Source organism: Callionymus lyra, chromosome 1 (genome assembly GCF_982586985.1).
Source record: "Callionymus lyra chromosome 1, fCalLyr1.hap1.1, whole genome shotgun sequence".
In the NCBI taxonomy this organism is placed as follows: Eukaryota; Metazoa; Chordata; class Actinopteri; order Syngnathiformes; family Callionymidae; genus Callionymus; species Callionymus lyra.
The window spans coordinates 34,555,161-34,571,178 of record NC_141818.1 but is presented as its reverse complement, the minus strand read 5'-3'; the positions used below and the strand labels follow the sequence as shown (position 1 = coordinate 34,571,178).

Here is a 16,018-nt window from a genome sequence, read left to right as displayed (position 1 = left end):
GCGCTTAACGTTCTACGTCGAAATTATCAACACAGCCTAGAGCGCCCTCTTGCGGTTTAGTGTGAAAATAACATGTGAAATGATATAACGGTAATAATGTGTTAATAACTTCACACATAAGTCACTCCAGAGTATAAGTCGCACCCCTGGCCAAACTATGAAAAAAACTGCAACATATAGTCCGGAAAATACGGTACTCAAAATGATATATAAACTATTTCTATTCATTTTATTTTTGCATTTGGACCATGTAAAAAAATACATTTTTCCTCTCAGGTTCACGCCGGGATATCCAGAAGGTTCGGCTTCGAGTGTACCCCCGATCCCGACTCGGGGGGTTGCCTGGAGTTCCCCACGAGTTCCCACCCTCTTCTACAGTTCGTGTCGGTCCTGTACCGGGACATGGGGGACAACATCGAAGGCGTCCGGGCCCGGGCCTTCCACGACCCGGACAACGACGCGCAGCAGAACCACAGCACCAGCAGCAACAGCGACAGCGGGATCGGCAACTTCCTGCCCGAGGAGAAGAGCAACAGGATGCTGCTGGTGGACCTCGGGGCGCCCCTGAATCCACACGTCTCCGGGTCCAGACACTGGGAGAACCCCTCGAACTCGCAGCAGGCCTGGAGCCCGACCCTGGGGGCGGCGCCCTCCCACCCGCCGCCGCCCCCCGCCCTCCGAAACGGTCACTTCCATTACGAGTCGCACCAGGAGGAGATCCTACCACCTGACGCGCAGGCGAGGCCCTCCCGAGGGGTCCACCCACACCACTACCCGAGAGGAGGGGCCGCCGGAGGAGGAGAGAAGAGAGGGGCGGCCGGAGGTGGAGGAGGGGTGGAGTCCCAGCGCTGGCTGCCTGTCCATGTGCTGCGAGACTGGCACCAGCAGCAGCACCACCTCCACGGCCTGAACAGCGACCAGGAGTCGTACGCGGAATCCACGGACGGATGGTCGTCCGCCAACTGCAGCACCCTGCCCCCGCCCATGAGCAAGATCCCGGCCGACCGCTACAGGGCCCCGCTGGCCCCAGGTGACCACCTGCCGCCGCCGCCGCCGCCGCCGCCTCCCCCTCCTCCTCCTCCGGGGGCCTCGCAGGTCCAGTCGCTCGCTCAACAGCGGCTGAACGCCATGAAGGAGGAGTGGACCCGGGGCCTGTTCGGGGGCGACGAGCGGGACCGAGAGAAGAAGCGAGGGAAGACCAAGGACGGGAAGGTGAGTCAAAAGTGCATCGTGATTAACTCCTGAGAATTTTTGGAAATGCCGTGTCAAAATTTGCCGTCGGTCGAGAGAAGCTCGCGCGCCCCACCGTCGCGGAAATGTACTCCGAGCTGAATCCACTCAGCACTTTATTGCGGCTATAAATCCAGCCGCGCTCATCCTCACACACATGCCGCCTCGCAGGAAAACTCCACACACTCTTCAGTATTCTCACCGGAGCGACAAACTTTCCATCGCTGTGAAAGTTTCTCGTCAGCTCCTGAGCGCCCGGCGTTTTGTCTTCGTCCTCAAAGTAGATAAGTTATTTATTCCTGCTGCTCTAGTGTCAGGTCATCAATAATGCAGGATCCTTCCTGAAAACCACCTGTTTTCCTCCACATGGGCAGCAGGTCTTCATCCACGGCTACATTATGTTTGGAGTTTATCCATTAAGTATAATGTTTGAATCATTTTTAATTTGAAACATGTATAAAATCCAACTAGCTTTTATTACGCTTAAATATTAGGGAAAGAAAACATGCAGAATATTTCTCAATATTTACTTATTCTAACTTGTATTTATTATTGAATTAGTTCATGTAAAACGTTATGTGTAGTATATATTTAATATCTTTTATTTTGTCCAAGATATTTAGCTAAACTTATACTTCAACACATGTTGATCAGCTTGTTTTTAAGGTACAGTAGATCAGTGCCATCAGAATATTGGTTGAATTTAACAGCATTTTTCTTATTGTATTATCATTAAAAATAAATGTTTTAAATTCTATTTTATTTAATTATATACTTCAAAATTCAATATAAAATGCTGGTATAACGGTGCCAACCATTTTATATTGAATTAAAAAAGGCTATGAATAAAAAAACTACAGCATAATAATTCAATTATTTCAACATTTTTCTTTTTAATCATTTGAATATAGAAATTATTGAACCCAATTTTTCAAATAATAATTTAATGCTTGAAAACCACTTCCATATTTTTTCCTTTCTTCTCCCGATTAGCTCTATTGAGCTTTACTCGATCATTTATCTGACGTTTCCTTTTCCTTTTGCATTCACCTCAGTAGCTATTTTAAAGCTCTCTGTCACGACGATACTACTTTCTTCCTCGCCCGCTCCTATAGATGAATAACAAACAATCCTTCATTGTAGGCTGATGTTTCCCAAGGAAATGTCTTCGCTGGTGTTGGACCCCCAAGGGGAACAATCACAGGAAGTTCTGATGGTGGCCAGAAAGTCTCAGTACTCCCAAGACTCATTGTATATATATATATATATATAGATATAAGTCCAAATAGAATCCAACGTTAATAATGAGACTTTGCCATTTTTAAAAATTCGGTTTTTTTTGTTTTTTAAATCACCACAAGGTGGCGTTGCCTCCTCATCTAAAAATGACGCTATGATCATCAGAATGAGAACAAGAAATAAAAAGAAAAGAAAGTATTAAAGAATGTAAAATGAATACTTAAAAAATGTATTAATTAAATAAATAAATCAATTGGTGTTTCACTAAAGAAAGTTATTTTCAGATAACGCCATAAATGATTTCTTAGTATTTAAATGCATGCTTAAGGTTTTTCTGACCTCACACAGGTGAATAATTACGTAGATTATATATATTTTCCCCCCTTCGGATATATTTGTTTATCAATGTTTGTGTGGATCCACACATCATGGCGACCAAAACGTTTTTTCCTGCTTTTCTAATTCCTAGAAGTTCTGCTTCTAATCATGACCACAACAAAGAGATGCTTATCTGGAAAGTACTTCTAATGTACATGTCACGATCACCACGAGTCCGGTTCTCCAACAAAGAGTCTTGTGATGTCTCTTTTGATCGAAGTCTTGTGGGCGATATCCCCTCTTTCTTTTTTTATTACTTTAAAACATCGGTTTTCCGCGACATTGGAAAATGTTCTGCGCAGTTAAGACGAGGAACAACAAACGAGCTACTATTGTGTTTTTTTTTCGAGGCGGGTCACGGGGAGATTTGTTGAAGCCAGTGGATGTAGGTCAGTACGTCCTCGTGTATATGTGTGAACTTATGGGATGTGAAACGCATTCATTATGACTTTTATCATTTATTCATCCATGGTCCAGTCGTGGCTGTGAGGAGGAAACAGTATCTTCTTGAACCACGATCGCACCAGTCCTTGATTTGGTCGAGCAACAACATTATGACCTTTTCACCGGAGGTGGACTTGACATTTGAGATGTCGCTAGAATACACTCGGCAGGAGTATCTCAGCGAAGTGTAGGACGCAGACTCACAAGTCTAAACAGAGTAAGTTTTAAACAGAACAACAAAAAAAAACGGAAGTTCTTCTTAACTGGAAGAAACTAAATGGGGAAAAAACTGCACTGTCAATTGCCCTTATTATAATGCTGGGGGAACAGGACCAGAATCCACATGGACTGAACCAACTCAATCCAATCCAATCCATCCAACGTCTTCTCTGTAAATATTAGAATACATGACCATTAAATCACCTCCATTGCACACATCTATGGTTCCAAATTAAAAACAATATTCGATATTCATTCATCCAGAGATGGTAGCGCCCAATGACCTCACCTATGATGTCATCCAGGTGTTAAAAGAGGTTTGTTAACTCCAGCATTAAGCATTCACGAGATCTCAGTTTAATGTCCTCACCTTCACAATATGGCTCCAACCTGACGACCTGACCCAGACCGTAGGGTTGTCCTCTTGTAGATGGACTTTGAGGTGGTTCTGTTACTGGATTAATAGGAGCTGATGATCCACATGGTGATGGATTTCCTTTTCAAATGCTTGATAACAATCCTAGAGTGTGCTCAACGGCACCTGTATAAAAAGCGCCCTAACCATCGTTTCCTGAACTCTAAAGTGACCTATGAGAGCGCGGCGCAAAACGACGGGACATGTGGAATTTAACATTTCAGTGAAAAAGGGAACCCTCTTAAACAGCCATGTGTGAGGGAGAGGAGTTCAAGGTCACACACGTATTTTTTACAATACCGAAAACATTGTACACCATTCTTAATGTGGTTATATATATATATTTGTTCATTAATTTCGCTCTCTTCTATGTATGAAAGCAATTTCCCTTTTAAATGTGTTGATTTTATCCCCAACAAATCTTTAATACCACTTTTCACATGTTGCAATTTTCATTTCGCATGATTAAATAGTCTGTACCTTCAAATGTTATCTACTCATGTATTGACTCTAAAGTGGCAAATACTTTGTTTTGTCCTTTAAATGGAAGCAAAATGTCTGTTTTTTACGCATGTTGTACAATGTGTTATTATATGTAACACAGATGATGATGAGATTGAATTCATTTTTAAATTATCATTTTGAAGAAACTGAAAACTGAAAAAACTTTAAATGGTAATCAGTACATAAAGCTAAAAAAATAGCATCTACAGCAGGACTGTTGTTATATTAATACTACAATATAATGCTTACAATACTTTCATTAAGGCTGCATTAATACAGGAAAAGGGCAGCATTAGAAACATACATAATGTATTATTATTATAACTGATACCACCAATTGAATGATGTACATAACAAGTGACAACAGGTGAAAGGTCAAACGTTCCTACATTTTTTAATCTTATTATTAGATATTAAGCTTTTTTCTTTCTTTGCTCGTCCTTTTTAAACAAGTTTGTCTGTGTTTTTTTCCCCCCTCAAGGCGAGTCGGTTCCGAGGCCTGACCATGGGTTTTCCTCCGATCCACCCCCGGTCGTCGGCCCGGCGCTCCTTCGGACGCTCCAGACGCCTCAGCCTGGCTCGCTCCCTGGACGACCTGGAGGTGAGGCTCGCCTTCTCGTGTATACAACTCTAGCTGCCGCCGTCACATGTGCACCATCCACCTCTAATAATAACCTCTCCTGTGCATTACACGCCACTCTTATCACCATGGGAACGTGCTAATATGATGTCCAGCCCAGTCTTTTTTTTTAGGCACTTTCAGCCTCAGATGTACTTGCGTCTCTCAAGTCCCTTATATCAGATGTAGAGTCTCACAGATCGCCTGGACTACTGCAACAGTTAGTTTTCATGTCTTAACAAGAAGGATCTGTCTCGCCTGCAGTTGATTCAGAACTCTGCTGCGAGAATTCTGACCTGCTCTAGTAGAAGAACTCACATTTCTCCGATCCTTAAAACTCTTCACTGGATTCCAGTTTCTTTCAGGATCAACTTTAAAATTCTGGTTCTTACTTTCAGATCTATTCATGGTCAGGCTCCTCCTTACATCACTGATCTGATCCAGCCTTACACCCCAGCTCGGGCTCTGAGGTCTGTGGATCAGAATCTACTGATGGTTCCTCGCACACGGTTCAGGACCAGAGGAGAGAAATCTTTTCAGGCTGTTGCTCCTAAGCTTTGGAACGATCTTCCTCTCCTTCTGTGTTTGATGGATCTACTGACTCCTTCAAGAAACATCTTAAGACGTTTTTATTTGTTCAGGCTTTTCCTTGATTTTCTGGAACTCCTGTTGTGTTATCAGTTTTATCTTGCCCTTTAAAGTATATACTTTATTGAATATTGTTTTGATTGTTTAAGCGCTTTGTGACCCTGGTCTAGAAAAGCGCTATACAAATAAAAATGACTTACTTACTTACTTACAGAGCTACAATATAAAGGGAAAAATGATCAATTTCAAGGAACAAAGTCAGATTTTAGCTTCAGCCTGAAGGCGTTTTCAGCAACATCCGTGTAACAAAAAGGTTTCTGTTTTAGTGCCGCCTTTCTTAAAAGAGCTCGCTTCATATTTCTCTGAACTGCTGAATTACTTTTTCCCCCTGACACAAATCTGATGAATCAACCCTGATAAAACATGATGAATGTAGATGCTCTTTTCTGACTTTTAAGCGTTTGTTGCCTGCATGTGTGGCAGTAGAATGTGTGGGAAATTGTCTATGTTAGGCCCCGAGGGGGAACTTTCTCCATCATAATGTCTGTCCGTCTCAGCTCTTAGTCCAAGGCTGTTAGTTCATTCATTTGTCCTCGTCGTCTTTTGGCATTTTTGGGATCTTGGTCAAAGTCATCTGTGCATGTCGTCTTCCGGATCTTTAGAGAACGAGAAGATCTTTAAAATATATACTTTATTGAATATTGTTTTGATTGTTTAAGCGCTTTGTGACCCTGGTCTAGAAAAGCACTATACAAATAAGAATTACTTACTTACTTACTTACCATCACACAGATATGAAGGTTTCAGGAAACGTTTGGATTTGACTTTTGAATACAAATGTGGCATGCTCACAACGTTCTGATGAACATCTACCTCACTTTTTTTTAGTGATAGTCATTGTTTTCGAGTTGATATACGCCTTGATGCAGGAATTCTCCGATCCCCGGGGCGCGGATAGAACTCGGGGGAAGGCAATAATTATCCAACCTTACTTATTAACGGCGCAAAACTGCCATCTCCCATGATGCATCCCTGCCCAATAACAAAAGATTTAATTGACTGATTTGCAGTTTTACTCTTGTTAAGTTGTTAAGTATGTTTCAAACAAGCCTGTGGATATAAACATTTTAAACCGTACCTCGTCTGCATTCATTTACAAACAGTGTGTGATTCACGTCAATTAATCCAGTTCAAAATCATTCATTTGTTTTTCTGATGGCGGTGAAGAGAATCACTGGTTTGGGTTCATTTAAATATCATTGACAAAGGGACCAGCTTTCACTATTGTGCAGGGATGCATCATGGGAGATGGAAGTTTTGTGTGCACCCTTAATGAGTTGGGTTGGATGATTATTGCCCCAAGTTCCATAGTCAAGTTCAAGTTGAATCATCTCCGCTCTGACTCTCAATGCATGAGTTGGCAGGCTGCCGTTGCATTGTGGGCAATGTAGTATTGGTGCATGCAAAAATACCAGCAGGCGGATGCGGCCCCGGGGCCCTCTTCTGATACTTATCGAATATCATCCCGGGGTCCATTGATTATCCACGGGCCTTGACCTTGACACGTGTGTTGGAGACGGTCTTGTGACTGCAGCTATCGGAGAGATTTTATCGTAAATCCAAAAAGCAACCACGTTATTTTCGAAACACGATCTAAGATAGTATTTCTTGGCGTCACCAACACATTTCTATTTTTGCTTATCTCCTAAACTTCCCTCTAGTCCCGAGCTGTCTTTATTCCAACTCTTATTCTCCACTTCCAGTCGTGGGACGGTTTTTTTTTTCCCCAACTAGTGCTGATATGGATGAACAGGGAGAGCTTTGTGCTGGTGTGTCTGGCGGGGGGAGGGCGGCGTGATTTGTGTGCGAGGATGAGTTTTTTGTGGCGAGCGAGCGGCGAAGAGGTTCACAATTATCCTCCGCTACTAATGAGCTGACATTCATTCTGGCTGCAACACAATGCAGACACACAAACGCACACAAACAACACTTGCTTTTGCACTTAGATTTGTTCCGGTCGGGACATATAAAGCTTTAGTATGTGTTTCAGATGAGTTATCGTAAAATATATGAACTGTCATTGCTGGTAGTAAAAGTACTTCAAATGGTTACTCGGGCCGTTTCTATGAATCGATTTTCATCCACTCAATGATGAGTGTGAGGGCAGGAAACTATCCCAGCTAGCTGGGGCGAGGGCAAGCGTTGAACAACTTGGAATTGTCAATAAAGTTTTTGGGATGTTGGAGGAAACCAGAAAGTAAGCGATCATGGACATAAAAACCTCTCGGTTGTGGTTGTTCTCAAAATGGACTACTACTATACCAACGTGATTCTTAAAGTTTTTCATTTTAAACTCTTTATTCTACTATTTACTGGGGTGTAAGAAAATATTTATATAGCGCAATGTTTTTTATTCCAGGTACTGTATCAATATACAGTAGCACTGTATCGATATTAAAAAAAAATAACTTTGAAATAACATTTTATTTTGTTTTGCACTTATTTTATGGTTAATATTTCAATAGTGTGTGTATACAAGACGATCGTTCGATGTTTTTATTTTACAACTAACACTGACATATTCACGGTGTTTATTCATTTGTGTGCTGCAATTAAACCTCCGGCCACTAGTTGGAAACATTTGTCGTTTCCTTCGTGCCAAAGTAACAATAAAACCGATAAAATGGCAGCAATGAGTGAAAAAGAAAGAATACATCAGAGTCCGGCAGCTTTTAAAGCTGATGATTGGATTTATTTTGGCTTTAAAACAGAGGTTGAAGTAAAAAAAATTAAACAATCACAGATACTGGATATTGCATGTTGCTCCAGGTTGTTTAAGATCTTAATGTACTTTATTGTTTATTGTTATTATTATTGTTATTTATAAGTTTACATTTTTTGTTAAAAATTCTAAAAGCACTTTCCTACGAACACTTTCACATTTGATATATGTATTTATATATATATTGTAACATATATTCTATATATATTGTATATATATTGTAATATATCCTAATATCTTAGGTCCTACATTACCGCAATATATCTCAATATATTGTCTCATCACTCATGAATCGTGATACTTATCGCCAGATTCTTGACAATACACAGACGAGATGAAGATTCATAAGGAACAAGAGTGAAATAAAAAGAAAGTGCAAGATGACAAAATCTAAATCTAAATATAAAAACATAGATCAAAGAAAATAACAAAGACAAAGGACACAAACATTAACATAGAATAGAATACATCATACTTTTCCTCCACTCCTGCCCCCAAACTCAGAATTAAACAGTCTAATATCACGAGGAATGAATGAGTCCCTGAGTCTATTAGTGTTGCATCATGGGAGGAGCATTCGTGCACTCATTCTGCTTCTCTGCTCACTGATGACAGTGTTGAGAGGATGATGTCATCATCATGATGGACAGTAGTTTGTCCAGAGATCTCCTCTCTGCAACTGTCACCAGTGAGTCAATGTTTTACTCAATTAAAACATTTGAACTACATTTGCCGTGATAAGTTTTTTACTATTACCTTTTTTCTTTTTTTTGTTCAAATAGGTGACATAACCTATTCGGCAGAAGTAAACATAATATCCACGTGGACTTAGATTCTCTTTTTTTTGCTGCCTTTCTTTCTCTCTGACCTCGACTGGTTTATCTTTCTGGAGCCTTAGCTCTACTCGCAGGAGGCGTCCACGGGAATCCTCTGTCGCCTTCTTTTCCGGAAACACAACTTGTATCCTCGCGATCAAAAACAAAAAAAAACCGACCTTTGGTATTTTGACATTCTTTCATCCAGTCCTTGATGATCCCGGGGAAAGAAACGTGTCACACGGACGGACTCAAAAAACAAAAAAAAATCTGCTTTAAATATCAAACATTCGAGTGAAAAGAGTGTGTAACTTCACAGCTGCTACTACTTGAAAATACTTGCAAGAATCCATTAAACAGTAGTTACGCTGACTCATCATTTCACCTATTTCCAGTAGAGTTATGAAATCTGAACATGTGTTGCAGCTTTCGCGTGTGTCGTGACATGTCGTGGAATGTTGTCCACGCAGCCTCTCGTCCGCCGCCGAAGTGAATCAATACGGACTATGGATTTCTTTGGCTTCTCTTCAGCTGTTGCTTTACTCTGTGTACTGAAGACATGCATGAGGCATACTAAGCAGATGACACAGGAGCGTGGATACCCACAACACAGCCCTGATCCTTGCTCTGTGTGTGTGTCTGTTTCAGCAGTGTGTGTTTGTATTGTAATGGCGGGGGGACAGGGGGGCGTGTGTGTGTGTGTGTGTGTGTGGGGGGGTCTCATTCAGTTTCGCCTCTGCATTCACCTCAAGCCTGTATGTTCATGTTGCTAAGACCACAGTGTGGGTGGAATAGAAATTAAAACCAAAGGGGTGGTGGGTGGGCCGGGACCCGAGGAGGAGGAGGAGGAGATAAGGATGGGATGGGCGATTCCAGAGCGAGAGGAGGGAATGAAGATGACAGACATCGCGGATGAAAAAAGAGGGGAATCGGGCGACACGTTCTAGAGCTTTTTTTTTGACATCCAGCCGCTTCTCACCGCCTTGATTCGCTCACACACGTGCGCGACCGAACCGCAGCGACGCTGGAGACCATGCGTGTCGGTGGGAGACCCTGCTGCTGAAGGAATACTTGTCTCTCGCTTCATGGAGAAACAAAGTTCCAGCGTGCATCCTGGAACCACCACCGACCCAGTGAGTAGCTGACATCTCTCTTCTGCTCCTGGTTCATCGTCTTGGTCTCTCCTTCGGTTCCAACTCTTCATGTTTCTCTGGTTGTTTGAGTAAAAACCTCACGAAGCGTCATCTTTTGAAGATTTTACTTTTTACTGCACACAACCAGCACTGGAATAATGAATCATGTGACCAGCGTTAGCCAATAAGTGTGCTGTGTGAAGAATTAGAAACTTGTTGCTTCTTTGCTCGTAATAGTCACAAGATCAATCGTTTTCATTTCCTACGGGTTCTTTTTATTTTGCAGTATTATATGAAGTAAATCCCTGTTTTTAAAATCCAGATTTATTTGTATTTTTACAACATTTTCTGCTCAGATTCCATGCGTGTCTGACGTGTGTGTGTGTGGTGAAGTAAAGTGCTGCATGTTGCTGTCAGGACGGACACACCAGTGAGAAAAAAAGGCTTGACAAATACTTGTACTTAACGTGTGTGTATTTCTTTGACACACACACACACACAGACACTGGCCTGGCTCCATGTACTTTGAAGACATCACCCTTGTGATTTCCCTAGGCAGGATTTTCTTTGAAAAGGAGAATCAGATGATGAGATAGAAACAACAATGTGCCTGTACATGAAGCTCCCCTGGAGAGTCTCGTCAGCATGTGGTGTGACTCCTGGTGTAAACAGGTCCTGAGCTTCTTTTTTTTGTGCTTATCCAAAAAATAGCTATTTATAAAAAAAAAAAAAACAACGTACAAGACTTTCTTTGTAACTTCTATGTTTTAACTCAAGTGCCGAGTTTAATTGCATCATTCTCAAAATCGAGCTTTCCTGCCGTCCAGGAACACCTCGGGATCAATAGATTAACTTGGTTACACATGACTCGTTTATTTTTAACGAGAAATTAAGTTTGGATATTTAAAAAGTTGAATTGCTGGGATCTGCTTTTTCCTTAATCAACTATAGTCTTACTTCAACTGTATAGTGTCTTGAGATAACTTTATGATAAGACACTTTAAATAAAATTGAATTGAATTGAATATAGATAAAGTAACTTTTCAGAAACATACATTTAGGATAATAATTAAACCATAATGAAACAAAAACGATATAATCACACAAACACTGATAATGCTGTTTTCTAAGCTAAAGCTGCCATTTATTTCCTCTGTTTTGACCTTTAATATGTGCTGAAATGGGCTTAATCATTACCTGGCTGTTTAGGAGTAAATTCAGTGAGAAGTGAACAAGAATCCACCATTTTTATTGTAATTATTGTTGTGTCTTAACCCTCTGGTGACCAAGATGTCAGATTTAAGCGTATTCAACTGTCCTTTATCACTCCATCGATAGGACCCGGTTTCTTCTGTGCACACATTCACTTACGCATTACGACAACCCATTAGAAATATGAGTAATGGTTAAAATTAAACTTGCAAATCGAAGCACAAAATCATAATCTCATGCTTTTATTGTGTTTGATGAGTTCACTGAGAGGGAGTAAGGCGAAGCAAGGGCGCTGTTGGGTGTCAATAAAGAGTTGTTTTTTTTTACTTTTACTCTTTTTTTTACTTTTCCGTCTAAAAAAGGAGATTCTGTTTAAGTCAAAAGACTAGTTCGGCAGCATTATTTTTAAATCTCATTAAAAACCATGAAAGATGCTAAAAACACTTTGCATGTGCATTCTCTTGTCAACAGAAAAAAGACATAATTCATTGTTAATATGTATTTGTTCCATTTTAAAATGAATCCTCTCAGCTAGTATATTAATCTCATGTTAACAATGCTATTCATGTATTACTTATCCAGTCCAGAGAAAATGTATTCACTCACAGCTCATTCATTCCAGCGTGGGTTAATTGGTTGTTTTCAAATGTCAACAGTAGAGGGCAATGTTGAGTTTTGTTGCAGGGGAGGTTTTTACAATTTTTCATTTAAAATTCACAAACTTTTAGCTTCAGGTTAATTAATATGATTACATTTCAATTAATTTATGTTAATATTTAAGTTCACTGGCTGTGAGTGTTAATTCTTTCATACCATACACAACAATGACTGACATTTTGGAACTATGTGCACAGAAATGATGTTAAATTATCCTCTTATCATATGTGAATACGCTGATGTCACTCACGTTCACACCGATCCTCCACATTTTTACATGCAGCTGTCGCAAAATAACCTGTAGACAATGATAATCTACAGTCTATCTCTTAACTTCAGAGGAAGCGTTCATTCCAACAGACTGGTTGACGATCAGTATCAGTTCTCCACTTGGTATCGGGATATTTACATAGCCCAGGTTTCTGTTCTCGGATCAATACGTTCCTCGGATGTTAGGTCATCCGCAGAAATTCCCATAAAACTGCCACTTCTTGTCTAGTGTGAAATAACGATACATTTATGCAGGGCAGGAAATCACGGTAAGCCGAGTTTAAGCTCGCGTCCAAAAGGCATACGTTGAAATGAACCCTTGTTTGTGTGCAGAGGGAAGGTGTGTGTTGGAAGTGAGTGCCCTGCCTGTAAAGTGTCTTTGTTGGCTTCGGTAAATCCTGCCAGGGATTTAATTAAGCGTTTCATGGGGCGCTTCAGGTAAAACTCTACATTCTCCAATGCTTTGATTGTTCCAGCTACGAAACCTAGCTCACGTTTGTCGACTCAGTCCAGGGGAAACTTCTCTTTAGTGTGTTTTTGAACACGGAGGTGAGCTAGGAGGGAGGAGAGACTTGGGAACGTCTTTTCCCGGATTGGAAGCACGGAATACGTTCCCTCCCATATTCGGCTTCTGTCGGTCGGCAGAGGTGTGTCTCTATGGAAACGAATATTGTGTGTACGAGAAGTCGGTTTGTCAGGTCGGAGTCAGTGATCCTGACGGCGTGAGAGCTCATAATGAGGTTGGAAAGTTGAGGTCTAGAAAACATCTGAAGACCATCCTGGAGAAAACTCACAGATCGTCGCTGTGAGTGAGAGCTTTCAAAGTGGGTTCAACATGTAGTTCATACCCTCAGTTTTCCTCTCTGGAAGGAGATCAGGATGAGCCTGAGGAAAAGGCTTTCTTTTAAGCGAGTTTGGAACTTCAACACTGTGAGTAGCTCCCCGTCTCACCCACGCACATTCTTGGAAGTGCATGCCTCACTTTAATAATAATAATAATACATCATACTTTTATAGCACTTTGTAGCAGCAAGGAGTTTTTACCTGAGAAAGGTTTTTTTAATGACTGAAATCAGAAAAAAAAATCCAAAGCCTATTCTTTTATTGCCACCATAGAAAAAAATCCTAGGTTATGTTTACAATACTGGCAATAAAAGTTTCTGATTCTGATTAATGTAGCGTAAAAGAGGAGGATTCAAGAGTTTTGCAAATGTGCTGTTTACCTTCTAAAGGTTGTCAAAATCAGTTTGTAGGAAGTGGTTATAGTTTGGAGCAACATAGGGAAGAGATAACGTCTAAAAAGATTCATGTTTTGTACATCAATTGTGTTTTTAAACAATGGCGCCTCTCCGCAGTATTTGTTGTGGTTTATTTAGGGTATAAAACATGGGAATGTTTAGGTTGAATTTCTATTACCGCCTCCAAAAAAGATATTTGAATTTATTTGAATGAAATATCGATCATCTGATAAGGAACTGATGGATTGAGATTCGTTTTCTGGAGTTCTGTCTGGATTTAGGAAGTCTTTGCAGGATTTGTAATTCACATGCATGGCCTCTCACCGCTTCTGAGCCTTTATCTCATCAGGTTATAACTAAATATACAAAAAAGCCACTAAAATAAATAAACTAAGAGCTCCACCTCCACATGCAACTCTGGCGACCGTTGTTGCGCGGCATTGCAGCTCACTAACACCGTGGGGCGCCAGAAAGAAATTTGTTCAATCTCTACTTCTTTGTTTCTGCTGCAAACCACACTTTTATTTACCTTCACAGCTTAGCTCGTCACTCAAATTAAAATTTCACCGTGACATTGCATTCTTGGAGAAGCCTCAGCCGTTCATCTAGCCGGTGTACCCGTCGCACGTCGGCGCCGGAGCCGCGACCTGGCTCCTCTCAATGGCGACTACTATTCGCCTCATATTCAAAAGTAAACACTCAGGCACGCACACGTTGAGGCTGTTGGTGCAGCAGCTTCCTCCTGAGCTGGAGGTGGTGTGTGTGTGTGCTGTGCATTCTTAAGGGTCACCTTATTTGGGGTTTGGCCTGTGTGTCTTTTTATTGCTTCAGTGGTGACGTCAGTGTTTTCATATGGACTTGGACATGAGCTCAAGTTTATTTTAATTACTGGGACATAAAAACAACACCCTTTGTGCTTGACCATATATATATATTTTTTTTATGCTCTAATCATAATTTCGTTTCCTCTGCAGTGAAATGAAATAGTTGTTAGATTTGATCCGGCGGTTTCAGCCGATAATATCTTGTGAGCCTCCACTTCACCCTGCTCTCAGCTTGTAAAGAACATGAGTGACAAGGTGGCCAACCCCTCCCAGTTCACCCACACACACACACGCACAACAAACATAAACAACTGGTTTGTATGGTCACCTGGTGGCACGGTATGTTCAGGAAGCTTGAGGGGGGGCCAACATCATATACTATGGCTGTTGTGAGGGGTCCGAGGAAAGAAGAAGGAAGGAGCAAAAACATCCTTGACATGATGGGAAAACTGATATATAGAAAAAGACATAATTGGCAGCATCAGCAGCAAAAACAACACCATTAACAACTTAAATGTAACATATTGAGTAAGTGAAAATGAACCTTTTGCATGACTGAGTTTATCACCCCTGCTCTATATATTTTGACAGTAGCTACATGCCTCAGTTATGTTTGTTTAAGCCAGTTTCACACCGTTCCCCCCCCTTCCTCTCTCTCCCCCTTTAGGCTGGGAAGTGTTTTTTTAATGACCTGAGTATATGTCGATGACGTGATGAGCTCTTCTACAACCTGTTTCCCCCGAAGTGTTTCACGCACAGCTGAGAAACAGACTCTCACCGGGGGAATGTGTTTGGTAGAAATAGCTTTTAATTACCACCAAAACTGTGATCACGATACAAGGAGAAACATATGGAAACTGTTAAGTCTAAGGATTGTTTTGGCTGCACATTGTGAAACATAGTCCATTGTCCAGAGGTTCCCAGCAGCAGGCCTCCCTATGGATCACAGTTAAGGATGCAAATGAAAAAGTGAAATACATGCTGGATATGGAAAACCCCGTCTCGGCTGTCCAGCATCTGCCAAAAGAAGCAAAAAAAGAAAGATGGGGAATGATGAGAGAAGTTGGAAAAAAAAGAGGCAAAAGCAAATGGATGCAGTTTGAAGCAGAAGAGAAATCATGCTGGGGCCTCAATCAGGGGCCAAACCACGATACCGCAAACGAGGTCTGGAAATGATCACGCTGGATAAAGATTCTGGGTCACACACACACACACACACACATACACTAATTCAAAAGAATGCACCCCACATACAATATTTGATGTGAAACAGATGTTGACCACATGGATGCATACAGTGCGCTCATGAGCGATGCACAACCATTTCCTGGAACACACCAGATTCTCGTGGTAACACAAAGGCGACATAACCTAGCTCGTAAAAGAGTCCAAGAATCTTGCTGTGGCTTGTGTTTCTGTTGTTTCAGAGTCATCTCAAGACGACTTCAGAC

At 41.2% G+C, this 16,018-nt stretch overlaps 1 protein-coding gene across 3 annotated transcripts in view; it reads left to right on the top strand.

The window, feature by feature from the left end:
- rgs12b (regulator of G protein signaling 12b) overlaps positions 1-16,018 on the top strand; it is a 37,383-nt gene that overhangs the window by 3,973 nt on the left and 17,392 nt on the right. For all 3 annotated transcript variants that reach the window (XM_087804150.1, XM_087804166.1, XM_087804160.1), the window contains exons 4-5: positions 277-1,212; positions 4,911-5,030. In XM_087804150.1, coding sequence (XP_087660276.1) covers positions 277-1,212; positions 4,911-5,030 — 1,056 coding nt within the window. The remainder of the gene's footprint in view (positions 1-276; positions 1,213-4,910; positions 5,031-16,018) is intronic.